Source organism: Oncorhynchus kisutch, linkage group LG13 (assembly GCF_002021735.2).
Source record: "Oncorhynchus kisutch isolate 150728-3 linkage group LG13, Okis_V2, whole genome shotgun sequence".
In the NCBI taxonomy this organism is placed as follows: Eukaryota; Metazoa; Chordata; class Actinopteri; order Salmoniformes; family Salmonidae; genus Oncorhynchus; species Oncorhynchus kisutch.
Window position 1 is genome coordinate 47,439,183 of NC_034186.2, and position 14,877 is coordinate 47,454,059.

At 43.1% G+C, this 14,877-nt stretch overlaps 1 protein-coding gene across 4 annotated transcripts in view; it reads right to left on the minus strand.

The window, feature by feature from the left end:
- Positions 1 to 276: 276 nt before the first annotated feature.
- The window catches only part of LOC109902256 (arf-GAP with coiled-coil, ANK repeat and PH domain-containing protein 2-like), a 94,509-nt gene continuing 79,908 nt past the window's right edge, over positions 277 to 14,877 (minus strand). For 2 of the 4 annotated variants that reach the window (XM_031786431.1, XM_031786430.1), the window contains 12 exons: positions 12,781 to 12,886; positions 12,300 to 12,508; positions 11,801 to 11,870; positions 10,916 to 11,010; positions 10,427 to 10,629; positions 9,838 to 9,939; positions 9,351 to 9,443; positions 8,890 to 9,125; positions 7,038 to 7,147; positions 6,503 to 6,613; positions 6,197 to 6,258; positions 277 to 2,708 (listed from right to left, as the gene is read on the minus strand). In XM_031786431.1, coding sequence (XP_031642291.1) covers positions 2,602 to 2,708; positions 6,197 to 6,258; positions 6,503 to 6,613; positions 7,038 to 7,147; positions 8,890 to 9,125; positions 9,351 to 9,443; positions 9,838 to 9,939; positions 10,427 to 10,629; positions 10,916 to 11,010; positions 11,801 to 11,870; positions 12,300 to 12,508; positions 12,781 to 12,886 — 1,504 coding nt within the window. In that variant the 3' untranslated portion in view covers positions 277 to 2,601. The remainder of the gene's footprint in view (positions 2,709 to 6,196; positions 6,259 to 6,502; positions 6,614 to 7,037; positions 7,148 to 8,889; positions 9,126 to 9,350; positions 9,444 to 9,837; positions 9,940 to 10,426; positions 10,630 to 10,915; positions 11,011 to 11,800; positions 11,871 to 12,299; positions 12,509 to 12,780; positions 12,887 to 14,877) is intronic. The other 2 variants (XM_031786432.1, XM_020498470.2) reach the window with 2 other exon arrangements.

A 14,877-nucleotide genomic window follows, 5' to 3' on the forward strand; every position in this document is an offset into this window, starting at 1 on the left:
GTGGTGATCCTTTCTCTGTGACATCACTGTAAGAACGGCTGAGACGCATGCATTGTTTGTATTCGCCCGCCTTCCATGGAGGAACATAAATCCTTCATGAGGTAAGGACTCTGCTTGGAAGAGAGTGGGTGACATTTCTCAGAAGGATCCGATAACATCAATGTATCAGGGATAAAATGAGGACAGGACATTTAATATGGAAGCTAAACTCAATTTTGTGTACAATAAAGTCCTTAATTATTGCTGTAATTGTTGTTGAAATTCATTAAGACAAAATCACAACGGAAAATGTATTTATAAAATCAATCTGACAAAGCAAACAAACAATTCAACATTCAGCAATACATTTTCAGTCCACTATTTGCAGTTAATATAATATAGTCCTTAATTACATAGTATACATATGAGTTGTATAGGGAGAGAAAATATAAAAAGACAATAAGAAAATGAACAGCATTTACAATAGCTTATTTAATTATTCTGGTACCACTACTTTATATTTAACGTAGGCACATACAAAATCTGTACAAGAGATACCCCATGTTGTATTAAGTATAGCCCCGTTTATACCTGCACATAACATGTCCTGATCTTGCCCACATTTTTAGACAGGTATAGACAATTTAAAGAACATATCTTCCTGACCACCTCCAGACAGTCAGGGATGAATTGATTGGTTGGATGAAAGCTCAGTGGGTGGGTTTTTACAGGTGAGAGTCAAAGAAATGTTACATCGAGGCAGTCATGAAAATTTGATCACACTGTGTTATTTTAATCGTTTTGGCAGGTATAAAAATGTGGGCATAATCAGAATGTGGAGCTGATACGGACACAGAAAGCATGTTAGCACCAGGTATAATGGGCTGAAGAGCTCTTCGTATTGTAAATGCAATGCCAAAAAGATTGACAGTAGTATGTATCGACAGAATATTGACTTGCACCCCTTTGCCCTCAGAAAAGACTCAATTTGTCGGGGCATGGACTCTACAAGTTGTCGAAAGCATTCTACAGGGATACTGGCCCATGTTGACTCCATTGCTTCCCACAGCCCACAGTGGTTGGTTGGTGGACCATTCCTGATACACACTGGACATTTGTGTGTGAAAAACCCAGCAGCGTTGCAGTTCTTGACACACTCAAACCGGTGCGCCTGGCACCTACATTACTACCATACCCCATTCAAAGGCACTTAAATCTTTTGTCTTGCCCATTCACACTCAATGGCAATCCATGTCTCAAGGCTTAGAAATCCTTCTGTGGCACTTTCCTGCAGTCTATGACCAAAAGCACCTTTGGCCTCATGGGTGGAATGTAAAAAAAATTCATAATTCGAAACAAAAATCTGGTGTATCTCAAACAGTTTTGTTATATTTCAGTCTTCTGTGATGTGTATATAAAGTTAAATATTGGGACACAAACACTATTTTATACTTTTAAACTCTGACATGGTACAGGTGTATTTTTTTTAAAGCCCATAACCATGAGGCGTATACTTTGTTTAAGGTGACCATGATTTTGCCCAGTACAGTAAAAGGTTACCGGTCTCCTCCTCTTCATCTACACTGATTGTTTGTAGGTGTTGTTTTTTGCTATCCAATGAGCAGGAGGCAAAAATACTTGAGCTTCAAATATAATAGTGAGCATTTCAGAAACAGCGGGTACTTAAACTCAAACATGAACATACAGAAACAGACAAACACAGGGCCTCCCAAGTGGCGCAGCGGTCTAAGGCAGTGCTAGAGGCGTCTCTACAGACCTGCGTTGCAGCCAGTCGCAACTGAGATGCGGCGCACAATTGGCCCAGCATCGTCCGGGTTAGTGGAGGGTTTGGCCGGCCGGGATGTCCTTGTCCCATCGCACTCTAGCGACTCGTGTGGCAGGCTGGGCGCATGCACGCTGACTTGTTTCCTCCGACACATTGGTGCGGCTGGCTTCCGGGTTCAATCCCAACATGAGATTGAATATGAAATGATACTCTTAAACAACATACGGCTTGTTTTCCCCTACACAACAAAACAAAAACACTACTGACTACCCCCCAATCCCCTCACAAACATAACTAGTCTGGTGTCAAACATGGAGAATCTGACAATACATTTTTACCCCTAAAATCACCCACTATCAATCTTTGCATGTGCCACATTTATGGGCTTTTATCGGAAGAGTGATAAACCAGCAACGTGCACTGTACATCGACTCACACTTCAAAGTTTCACTGTAAACATCAGTGATGACTTAAGACTAGGAAAGTGGGACCTTGTGCAATTAAGTAAGATGGCAGGATATGTTTACCTGGGGGATGACCATTAACCTTAATGTTTAACATTGTGACATAATGAATCTCGCTTGTAGCTTAATATACAATAGATCAATGCTATGAAAACATGCTACCAAAACACCACATTGAAATGTATTTTTTACTCGAGGGGTAAAAATGTAGACCATGAAAACCAATAAAAAGCTCTATATGACAGACACCTTCGCCATTGAGGTTCTGGAGAAACGGCCTTCTGATACTGGTGCTGAGCACACCCCGTTAGAATTCCGGACCTATCTGCACACTTCCAAGTGGGTCCTTCTGAGTTGTAGCATCTCCCTCCCTCATGGCCTCTGTTGCGAGTCGTACTGCTGGTAGCGGTTCAGCTTCTCCGGGTCGTTTGACGCCATCTGGGAAAAGTCCTGGAAAATGTCTTGGTAGGTTTCATCTCCTGCAAGTACAAAGTAAACTATTACAGTGTAAGTACAAGACTAGCAGAGACTTACAGAGAAGAAAACAAGTTGCTATTGTATAATACAATGCAAAACTGCGGAAGGAAAGTTTGAGAGCTCAAACGGTTGTCACAGACATGCATGCACATGATACAGGTGAGGGGGTTGAAGAGCGAGGGAAAGAAATATAGAAAGTTGTCCATACCTGTTAGTGTCACTGTGGCTCAGTAGAGAGAAAGCGGTGACAGAATGAAAGAAAGAAGCAGCACCACAATGTTTGAGCAGTGTGAAGGACTGAAGCAATACCAAGGTAAGGAGCCCTCTCTTTGCAGTGAATTGTGATGCGGGAAAAAATTATCACAAGATTAGTTTTTGTTAGCAACTGTATTGTATTTAAAGTGCAGGATTTATGTACAAAAATACAGCTGTGTTGGCCTCAGCACCCAAAAGAAACAAGAGAACAGAAGAAAGGCACAAACTCCAGGGAGGAGAGAGGAAAAAAAGAACAGTACAGAACAAAGAAAAGTAAAGTTAAAGAAAGAAAGTAGTAAGTAACAAGACAGCCTCGTTCCACACTTCAATTGGATCCTTTCCCTACAACACGTTCATACACTTCAGGTTCCTTCACTAACAAAGTGTAAAGCATTGTCTTTGTAATCAACACTACTGTATTTGCTCTTGACCTTAAGGCAATAATAATGACTCACATCGCATTTTTAAAACATGACAGAAGTTATATTGAAGAAAACGGTACGTGGACAGTCGTATTTAATCAAGTATCCTTGTTACAGGTCCAATAATCTATGGTCATTGACTGAATCTACATAGTGAGAAATTGCCAAACACATTTGAAATGGAGGAACAATATCCAGTAGCCTACATTATGTCAAGTCCAAAGAGCAACATGCTGTCACCTAGGCTGCTTTTCAAACGCAACTGTTTGCCCTCAGTATATTCCACTCATTCAGTGAATGGGGGGGAATTTCTAAATGCAGCACTCTTGTGGCCACCAGAGGTAATTGCACAAGTTGTTTCCTTACTGTCAGACTCCTGTCAGACTCACACTGCAAACTCTAGCCTTAAGGCCTTTGCAGACAGTACGATTTTACTCATCTTATGTCATGATTTTGTCGCCCCCGACAAAGTTTCCAAGTCGTGGGCAAATTCTTAGGTCGTAAACGATTGTCGGACGTCTTGGCTCGTAGGGTCTGCCAATTAAGTACCACTACGTGCGGTCGTAGGCTCAGTACAATTTTTTTTGCCTTTATCCTGTAGTGTGGCTGGTGTTACGAGCCGATCCACGGTGACAGACCAATAGGAACACAGCCAGCACTAATGATTAATATAATTGTTCTATTTAAACATGTACATGCTGTGCATGCGATTTCCCTAATAATCTTGTTTACATGACATCTGAAATCAGGCTACCTGATGGGATTTAGATAAATGCACGCAATCGGCAATCAAAATAAACGTTCTACCACAGCGTCCATTTTATTTTGGGAAAGCCTATTTGATTCTGAGTTTGGACATAAAGTTGGCATACTTCCAGTTTTTCCCGAACTCACTTCACTCGCGGAAAAGCAGTGTGCTGGTTCACGCGCAGATCAAATACACCGATGCATTTGATGTAGCCTACGTCTACTGACGTGGCCAATTTGGTAACATTGCACAGTGTGACGTGAAAATCGTCAAACTGAATCCGACATACAAAGGGCCTTTAGACAAAACTTTTCAGGAACAGCGCTATTCATCACAATCATTAAAAGCACTTTTTAAACTGATACTCAATCTCCTCAGTGCACACTCACACACACTGGCTGGTCACAGAGAAGGACTACATGGTACATGAGACCACCATTGACATATATCAGACAACCTGCTCAACATACAGTGACATGGCTGACTGGATACACAGTGTAGTCTCTGTATTCTCTCTCAGCTGATATCCATCCCCTTTGGCCAGGGTACAGTAGTACTCAGTAAGTGCTAAGGGGAGTCTTATATGGACTTCTAGGAGCAGTCTGATGCGTCAATAATGATGAGGTCTGATGAAAGTGCTTTTAGTCCTGTTTAAATTACCCATCTGGCCCGGGGGCATTGCCAGGGGCACAGACTACGAGAGCGGGGAGATGAAGGATGAAAGAGGGGTATATTTCATTCATTCATTATTTTCCAACAATACTCGAGTGTGCTTCAAACTGTTCTATATTGACATTCTCAGTTAACTTTTTTTTTAAAGCTCCAATAAGTTTAAGGTAATTATATAACTAGCATGTGGTAAAATGCTTTAAATATGGATACTTTCTATACTACTGCCCTCTACCATCTTGATATCCCTTATCTAAACTTAAATTCGCACCCTAAATAGTGTCAGCTAACATTAAGGACAGTCAATTAATGTTGTCAAAGGTCAGACAAAGAACAGAATTCCGAGTGGGGGAAAATGTTCAATTTTGACAGGCATCATACTGTAACCAGGTAGACTAAAAATCAAATCAAAGCTTAATAATTAAAACCGGTGTATAAAATACCACACAATACAAAAAAACTCATACAAGGACGCAAGCACAGAAGCCACAGCACTCAACCCAGTGTTTTACATTACCGCTTCAGAGAATCTCTCAACCTTACTTCCTATTTTGCTTAATACTGTTATGATATAGAAATGTATGTACAATACATAATTTACAACAATTTGTATGCTAAATATGGATCCAATTGTTGTTTTAAAATAGATTCTTTCCGAACTCAATTTCACAAAAGTAAAATTCATACGTAAAATGTGCCAAGATTGATACTTCATTGTAACGATAAAAATATCAAACAAGACAAGGTCTTTTACACAGGAGTTTAAGACTCATTGTGGGAAACATACAAGCATGTAACACACTGAAATATTGCATAAGCATATCAGGAATACGCATATAAATATTCCCTAAGGTAAATCACTAATAATCACACCTGGTGCATGGCAAGACACTGCTAGCTACTCAACAGTCAAAACTGTCATTCAAAAAGTCAGGATTATTGCCTGATGTGACTGCTATTTGATAGTCATGACGACATCTGTTGCAAGTTCTCTTTGAATAGACATTGCAACTAATAAAGACATGGCTGTTTGAAAGTTGGAACGCATCAGACAACAGCCACGACTTCAAAGGAGCAGCGAGTCTTCAGCTGTTCAGTAGTCAAAACACTGGCTCTACTGGCTAATGGCTTTGACCCCGGTCATGTAAATAAAAGTCTAGCACCTTTCTCCAGACACAAGATGCAGCTTAGCTTACCACCTGGCTGACCTGAGTCTTCATAGAGGTATTGAACAACAATACAGGACATCAAATGTCTACTTATTAAACATATGATGCTACTCCTGTCTGTCTATTGGGGCTCTACTGTCTCTAGGGTTCATCCAGCTGCAGGTTAATAAACTCCTGCATGCACTTCCTGTATTGCATCTCGGTGGGGCTGTTGGTGGAATATTGACCTGACTGCATGTAGGGCCCCTCCGCCTCCCGCATCTCCTCATTCATCTTGGCCAATCGCAACCTGGGAAAAAGGGAGGGGGGAGCGAGATTAACAAAAGTTAAGAGATTGATATGGGGAAAGAAAAGTCACTTAATTCTTTCATCTTTTGCCAACCTGTGTACAATACCATTTTAATGATGCAAACACAGAATGTTAGCTTTTATTTAAAGGTTACCATTCTACCATTTAAAAATAAATGCACTTTACGTATCTAGTATCCACTGTATATATTCTATTAAAAAAGGCCAACAGGCACAACACTCACAATGTGACAATGTCTGCATTGGCAGCGTCCACTGCCATGGATAGTGGCGTTTTCTCTTCAATGTCTGCCGCTTTTTGATTGGCTCCTCGTTTCAGGAATAAACACACTTGTCTGTATTGGAGAAAGAAATTCAAAAGGAACCAATCAATTTTACCCCAACATTAACTAAGATCATAGACTGTCAACTTGGGTCACCACAATTAACCTCAAACACAAATAACCTCAAATACTACCCTGGTCTATTATGGTCAAATAATTTACAAACCGCCTTAGCGGAGGCTCGACATAATGGCTTTAATCTAAACCAAAACACACAAAAAAGGTCAGATGACTGAGATGGAGTCAAAGAAGCAGTATAATTTTATTAAGCCAAGTGAAATCGTCTAGGAATAACAGACTTTTAATGCTAGAGCTGTTTTTTTTGTACAGGCCTCTAATGTCTACTCTATAAGAGCAGTCATTGTATGGGTCTTTAAGGGCCTAGTAAAAAAGTGGACAATGTGGTAGTGGTAAGTAGTGTGAGGGGGAGACTGACCCAGTGTGACCCAGGATGGTGGCGTGGTGAAGTGGTCCTCGGCCCTGGGCGTCCTGCTGGTTCACGTTGGCCGCATTTTGGAGAAGGAACTCACAGGTCACCAAAGAGCCCTGGAATAATAGGTATGAAATGCAAATTTACACACGCATACAGGTGACAGATGTTTAGAAAAGGAACAGTCCATTTAACACACACTCCCCATGCCTGACCATATCACCTCCACCCTACCTGACACCCTAGACCCACTCCAATTTACTTACCGCCCAAATAGGTCCACAGACGATGCAATCTCAACCACACTGCCCTAACCCATCTGGACAAGAGGAATACCTATGTGAGAATGCTGTTCATCGACTACAGCTCAGCATTTAACACCATAGTACCCTCCGAACTCGTCATCAAGCTTGAGACCCTGGGTCTCGACCCCGCCCTGTGAAACTGGGTACTGGACTTCCTGACAGGCCGCCCCCAGGTGGTGAGGGTAGGTAACAACATCTCCACCCCGCTGATCCTCAACACTGGGGCCCAACAAGGGTGCGTTCTGAGCCTTCTCCTGTACTCCCTGTTCACCCACGACTGTGGGCCATGCGCGTGGCCATGCGCGCCTCCAACTCAATCATCAAGTTTGCGGACGACACTACAGTGGTAGGCTTGATTACCAACAACGACGAGACGGCCTACAGAGAGGAGGTGAGGGCCCTCGGAGTGTGGTGTCAGGAAAATAACCTCACACTCAATGTCAACAAAACTAAGGATATGATTGTGGACTTCAGGAAACAGCAGAGGGAGCACCCCCCTATCCACATCGATGGGAGAGTAGTAAGTTTTAAGTTCCTCGGCGTACACATCACAGACAAACTGAATTGGTCCACCCACACAGACAGCGTTGTGAAGAAGGCGCAGCAGCGCCTCTTCAACCTCAGGAGGCTGAAGAAATTCGGCTTGTCACCAAAAGCACTCACAAACTTCTACAGATGCACAATCGAGAGCATCCTGTCGGGCTGTATCACCGCCTGGTATGGCAACTGCTCCGCCCACAACCGTAAGGCTCTCCAGAGGGTAGTGTGGTCTGCACAACGCATCACTGGGTGCAAACTACCTGCCTCCAGGACACCTACACCACCCGATGTCACAGGAAGGCCATAAAGATCATCAAGGACAACAACCACCCGAGCCACTGCCTGTTCACCCCGCTATCATCCAGAAGGCGAGGTCAGTACAGGTGCATCAAAGCAGGGACCGAGAGACTGAAAAACAGCTTCTATTCTCAAGGCCATCAAACTGTTAAATAGCCACCACTAACATTGAGTGGCTGCTGCCAACACACTGACTCAACTCCAGCCACTTTAATAATGGGAATTGATGTAAAAATATATCACTAGCCACTTTAAACAATGCTACTTAATATAATGTTTACATAGCCTACATTATTCATCTCACATGTATATGTATATAAGGTACTCTATATCATCTACTGCATCTTTATGTAATACATGTATCACTAGCCACTTTAAACTATGCCACTTTGTTTACATACCCTACATTACTCATGTCATATGTATATACTGTACTCGATACCATCTACTGCATCTTGCCTATGCCGTTCTGTACCATCACTCATTCATATATCTTTATGTACATATTCTTTATCCCTTTACACTTGTGTGTATAAGGTAGTAGTTTTGGAATTGTTCGGTTAGATTACTCGTTGGTTATTACTGCATTGTCGGAACTAGAAGTACAAGCATTTCACTACACTCGCATTAACATCTGCTAACCATGTGTATGTGACAAATAAATTTGATTTGATTTTGTCCACAATACTCAAGTATCCTATCCATCCACCTCTCACCCCCTGCACAGCCATGATGAGCGGGGTCCTCTTATCGTTGTCGGTGTTGACCCAGTTGACCTCCGCTCCATGGGCCAGGGCCTCGGCCATGTCAGGCAGGCTGCGGGCACATGAGGCCCAGTACAGCTGCAGTCCCGGGGAGTACTCCTTGGGCTCCGAGAATATCACCACCTCCTTACAGGGCGACGGAGGGGGCAGGGTGGCAGGCATAGTCATGGGAGGTGCCTCGGCAGCTTCTAGGGGTGGGGTAGAAAAAGAGAGAGGGAGTAAAAGGGTTATCAAGGTGTAAATTGTTGTTTGTCATGGCAAATCAGGAATATATTTAAATAAAGGAATTTAAATAATGTATGGTGTTCTAGTTTCAATGTGTGCACATGTATAGGGCTATTGAACAGCTAGCTATATTTCACTATATGCTGGGTACAAGTCAGACTCATCAGGCTGGTGTGTATGTGTCTTACCTGCTTCAGCCAAGCTGTTCGTGGAGGGGATGGTGGCCAGCATCTCCCTACTCCCATCAGCACTGTTCTGGATGCCACTGTCCGCACTTCTTACTGCAGGGGACCAAACAGTCACAATCACTCACAGTCACTATACAACAGCACAGCAGCGCACCCACATTCACCAACTTCAACCAAGTGGTTAGAGAATTCAGAGCACTTTGGCCGCCACACCCAGTGAAGCCATTTCCCGGCTGACCCCACAGCCACAATAACCCATAAACAAGTCACTGACCACAACCACGTGATGAGACAACCCTGAGAGGAACACATGGTTTGCTCCACACCAATACATTCAAGATGACTGCACTATCCATTTAGAGAGTGAGATTGGGGTTGTGTGAGGGAGATGGAATGGGTATTAGTCGACAGCCTGAGCGGTGAGTACAGATGGGTGGAGGGAGCGAAGGAGGGAGGTGGAGAGCGAAACACACAGAGCTGTACTTACTGCTCCTAAGCTTGGCGGAGGTATCAAAGTAGGAGAAGAGCGAGTCAAGCTCGTCTGGACAGAAGAGAGAGTCACGGCGGGCCTCCAAGCCCTTGGTGGCAGCTAGGTAAGAGCAATGGATGGTGTCGGAGAGTAAAGGGCACGAGGTGGAAGGGTAGGAAGGAAAGAATAAAAGGCAGCGAAGGGGAAGGGGTTAGTCCAGAAGCACAGAGCAGCCGGAGGAGGGTGGGGAAGAGAGGGATTGAAAGGAGAGGATAGAAGCAAGATACAAGCAGTTAGACTACAGACTAGGCTACCTCAAAGAGAGAGAGCAAAAAAGGGTGAAGATGGGAGAGAAGGTGCCTTCTTTTGTGTGTCCTGAGCATGACATGGTGTTGTTCTATTATACTAGTGTAGCGCAATTCTGTTGCCGTACCTTTAAAAGGCAAACTCCATAGCTGGTACTGTATTTTTGGTCAATAGTAATAACATTAACAGGCCCTAATGCTTGTTTTTGTTTTGGAGGACAGAGGGATGGGGTCTTCGCAAGGTCTTGGCGTTTTTGTGCTGCACCTTTAAGAGACTGGATCCGGGACTTGTTGACACCTACCTGACTGACTTGAGGCATTGGAGGCGGGCCGGAGTTTGGGCGTGGGTGGGGGCGGCCGGGGAGGCAGATGCTCCGAACTGCTGCTCAGCCTCTTCTCTTGCTTGGACAGGGACACCACCTTGAAGCGCAGCTCCTCGTCAGACGGGCGCCGCACGAAATGTCGGTCCACGTACTTGGCCCTGATGTAGGCCTCGATCTCCTGCCTGGGGAAAAACATGGGAAAGTGAATTCAACAAACTGAACAAATCTGGCAACCCAGGCAAAGACGGAAAGCAATCTTGAGAGTGAATTTATCAAATTACACCAATCTGGCAACACAAGGAAAGAAGGCAGTCTTTGAGCAATACTATTTCACACTTGCTACTTATGTGGGACTATCCTTTATTTATTTAATAGAAATAGAATGTAATTTTTCAGATGCTTTTATCCAAATCGACCCCCCCCCCCCTTGTCTCCATGATGGTAGACAGAGAAGTTGCAGTACCGTACCTGGGGTCTGCTGGCCTTGGCTTCCTGGCTCCCAGTTCCTCTCTCCGAGCCTCGTAGATCTGGTTGATGACTCCGTTCCCCAGCTCACACATCAGCTGTGTACCACACACACACAAACAATGAATAAAGTTACTCTGTGTCAAAATTAACCAGCACATTCAGAGGACAACATGCCACATCTAATGTAAAGTGACATATAAAGTCAGCCATGTAAAATCCTGTCATATAAAAAATCTGTTAAGTCATGATGTTTTGGCTGTGTTTATATAGGCCACCAAATCCAGATTTTCCCCCTCAATAATTGGGCAAAAGATCAGAATTGGGCTGCCTGTGTAAACGCAGCCATAAAGTCATGACGCGAAGTCCGCTGCAATCTGTAACCATTACATTTGAGCATTTATTTGTCACCAATGAATGTAAAAGAGTCTGAGTATGTGAAAGTCTGAAAGAGACACTTAAGTATGTGAGCTGCCTTAAGGCTTCTGCATGCTTCAGTTCAGCTGGCCAAACAAGTGTCCTTGCATACTCCCTTAAAAGAAAAACAAGAAAAAAAGCAGCAATAGTATTGTTTGACCATTTTGAGATACCACAGCCAGTGTACACTTCCTCAAAAGTCTGAATTAATCTAAAATGACTCAAGAAATCTGTCATTCATGCACTTTTACATCTGTTTGTGCAGTTTTTCTCAATTGAATGACAACAAAGACTTTATTGAAGAATCCCTACTGTTGACCAATCACCGGCAAAGGGGCATAGACAAAAATGTCAGAAAATGTTGTCATAATATATGAAGGAACTGTTCCGAACTGTTTCGTCTGGGAAGCATGTGGACACCTTTAGGCCCATCTGTTAGGCAAACCCTCCTCCCACTCTCTCTTTTCTAACCTTGAGTAGTTCCGGTTCCCATGAGTCCAGGGTGAGCGAGCGCACCTTGGAGAAATGGACCCCCAGACTCCTGCAGATGGAGATAGTCTGTTAGCAACTCATACATCAATGATATTGTCTAAAAATAACTAAATGTTGTTTGCATTACATGCTGGTCCATCGAGGGTTTAATGTGTGCTGTGGCCACAAGGTGGGAGTATACAGTCAGTAAGTCTATAGTCCAAAATGTACTTGGGGCCAAATTTGCAGAGAGTTTGATTTTTTGTATTGTTATTCCCATCTAGTAAAAAAAGATTGAACATTTGTACTGTTGTATCGCACCAGTCTAGTACCTTGTTGTATAGTACCTTTATAATACCATGGTAAGATAAGTCCAACGTATTATCTCAGTGTCATCTTGATGGTACTTCGGTATAGTACGTTGGTGAATACATATGAAGTTTGGTACTTGTATACAGTAGTGCCTTGGTGTGTAGTATTTGCAGTGATAGGAATGTACCTGTGTATTCCGGAGCACTGGATGCAGAGGGTGATGCCCAGGTTGATGCTGGCCCAGCGAGGGTCAGGCTGGCCACAGTCACAGCAGCAGGCATTGCCTCCAATGACCATGACCCTCTGGAGGGCACTCTCCCCCTTTAGTGACTTCTCTTTGGGCTCGCCGCCTGATTCCAGGCTGCCAGTCGACGTGGAAGACTTCCGGTCCAGCTTCTGGCGTGGAAAGTCGAGTACATGATGTTATACACAAGACACACACACACTCTCTCTAGAAGAAGATTACTTTATTGCCTATTGTCACAGACCACATAGATTTGTCAAGCAAGACAGATACGCACAGATACCCGGAGGGGATGCAGCACACTAGAGGGATATCCTTTATTTTTGTTCACATATTTTGTCTATGAGGTATGTCTGATTATTTTCGGCCTGACATTGAGATAATGGATTGATTGCATAAGTTAAGCCAGTGATTGGTGACTCACCTCAGCGTCCTCTCCCTGCTCCCTGAAGGCAGTGGCGATGCTGTTCTGGACAGCTTTGATCCAGGCCTGCCTCAGCTTCTCAGAGTCCGCCTGCATCATACAGCTCCTGAGAGGGGAGGGACACCAAGAGACATCAGCCTGTTCCCTGGCCTGCTACTGGAGCTCTTCACTATGTGTTGCTGTATGTGTGTGCGCGTTTGTGTATGTGTGTATGTGTGTCTCTCTCTCTCTCTCTCTGTGTGTGCGCATTTCTGAGTTCGAGTCATGTGTCTATGTACTCTGTGTGCACTTGTATCTATAAATGTATACACACCTAGACTTCTTGCACATTTTGATGTGTTACAAAGTGTAATTTTTTTGGTCAATGATCTACACAAAATACTCTGTCAAAGTGGATAAAAAAATAATAACAACATTTGGAAAAAATACAATTAAAAATACCACTAATATATACTGAGTATTCATGAGTATAAGTATTCAACCCCCTGAGTCAATACATGTTAAAATATCCTTTGGCAGTCTTTTTGAGTAAGTCTAACAACTTTGTACACCTGGGTGAAAATTGAGTCAAAACTGTAACTAGGCCACTCAGGAACATTCAATGTCATCTTGGTAAGCAACTCCAGTGTATATTTGGCCTTGTGTTTTAGGTTATTGTCCTGCTAAAAGGTGAATTTATCTCCCAAGATCTGATGGAAAGCAGACAACCAGGTTTTCATCTAGAATTTTACTTGTGCTTAGCTCTATTCAGTTTATTTTTATCATAACAACCTCCCTAGTCCTTGCCGATGACAAGCATACCCATAACATGACACTTGAAAATAAACCCATGCTTGAAAATATGAGGAGTGGTACTCAGTGATGTGTTGTGTTAGATTTGCCCCAAACATAATGCTTTATATTCTGGACAAAAAGTACATTTCTTGCAGTTTTTGCCTTATTTCAAAACAGGATGCATTTTTTAAAATATTTGTTATTCTATACAGGCTTCCTTCTTTTTACTGTCAATTATGTTCGTTTTGTGGAGCAACTACAATGTTGTTGACCCATCCTCAACTTGAATAGTAATTGACTCAAGACATTTCAGTTTTTCATTCATTTGTAAAAATGTTGAAAAACATAATTACACTTTGACATTATGGGGTATTGTGTATAGGACAGTGACAAAAGAAAATCTAAATGTAATCCATTTTAAATGCAGGCTGTAACAACACAAAATGTGGAAGGAGTCAAGGGGGTGTGAATACTTCCTGAAGGCACTGTGAATTCGGAAAGTATTCAGGCCCTTTGACTTTTTCCACATTTTGTTACGTTACAGCCTGATTCTAAAATGGATTCAATCATTTCCCCCCTCATAAATCCACACACAATACCCCATAATAACAAAGGAAAAAAATGTTTTTAGAAATTTTATCAAATGTAAAAAAACAATACCACATTCACATAAGTATTCAGACCATTTACTCAGTACTTCGTTGAAGCACCTTTGGCAGTGATTACAGCCTCGAGCCTTCTTCGGTATGACGCTACGTGCTTGGCACACCTGTATTTGTGGAGTTTCTCCCATTCTTCTCAGCAGATTCTCTCAAGCTTTGTCAGGTTGGATGGGGAGCATCTCTGAATAGCTATTTTTAGGTGTCTACGAGATGTTCGATCGGGTTGAAGTCCAGGCTCTGGCTGGGCCGCTCAAGGACATTCAGAGACTTGTCCCGAAGACACTCCTGCGTTTTCTTGGCTGTGTGCTTAGGGTCGCTGTCCTGTTGGAAGGTGAACCTTCGCCCCAGTCTGAGGTCCTGAGCGCTCTGGAACAGGTTGTTTTCATCAAGGATCAATCTTGGTTTCATCAGACGAGAGAATCTTGTTTTTCATGGTCAGAGTCCTTTAGGTGCCTTTTGGCAAATGCCAAGTGGGCTGTCATGTGCCTTTTAATGAGGAGTGGCTTCCGTCTGGCAACTCTACCATAAAGGCCTGATTGGTGGAGTGCTGCAAAAGGGCCTGACCAAGGCCCTTCCCCCCCGGCGGCAGGCTCTAGGAAGAGTACTGGTGCTTCCAAACATCTTCCATTTAAGAATGATGAAGGCCACTGTGTTATTGGGG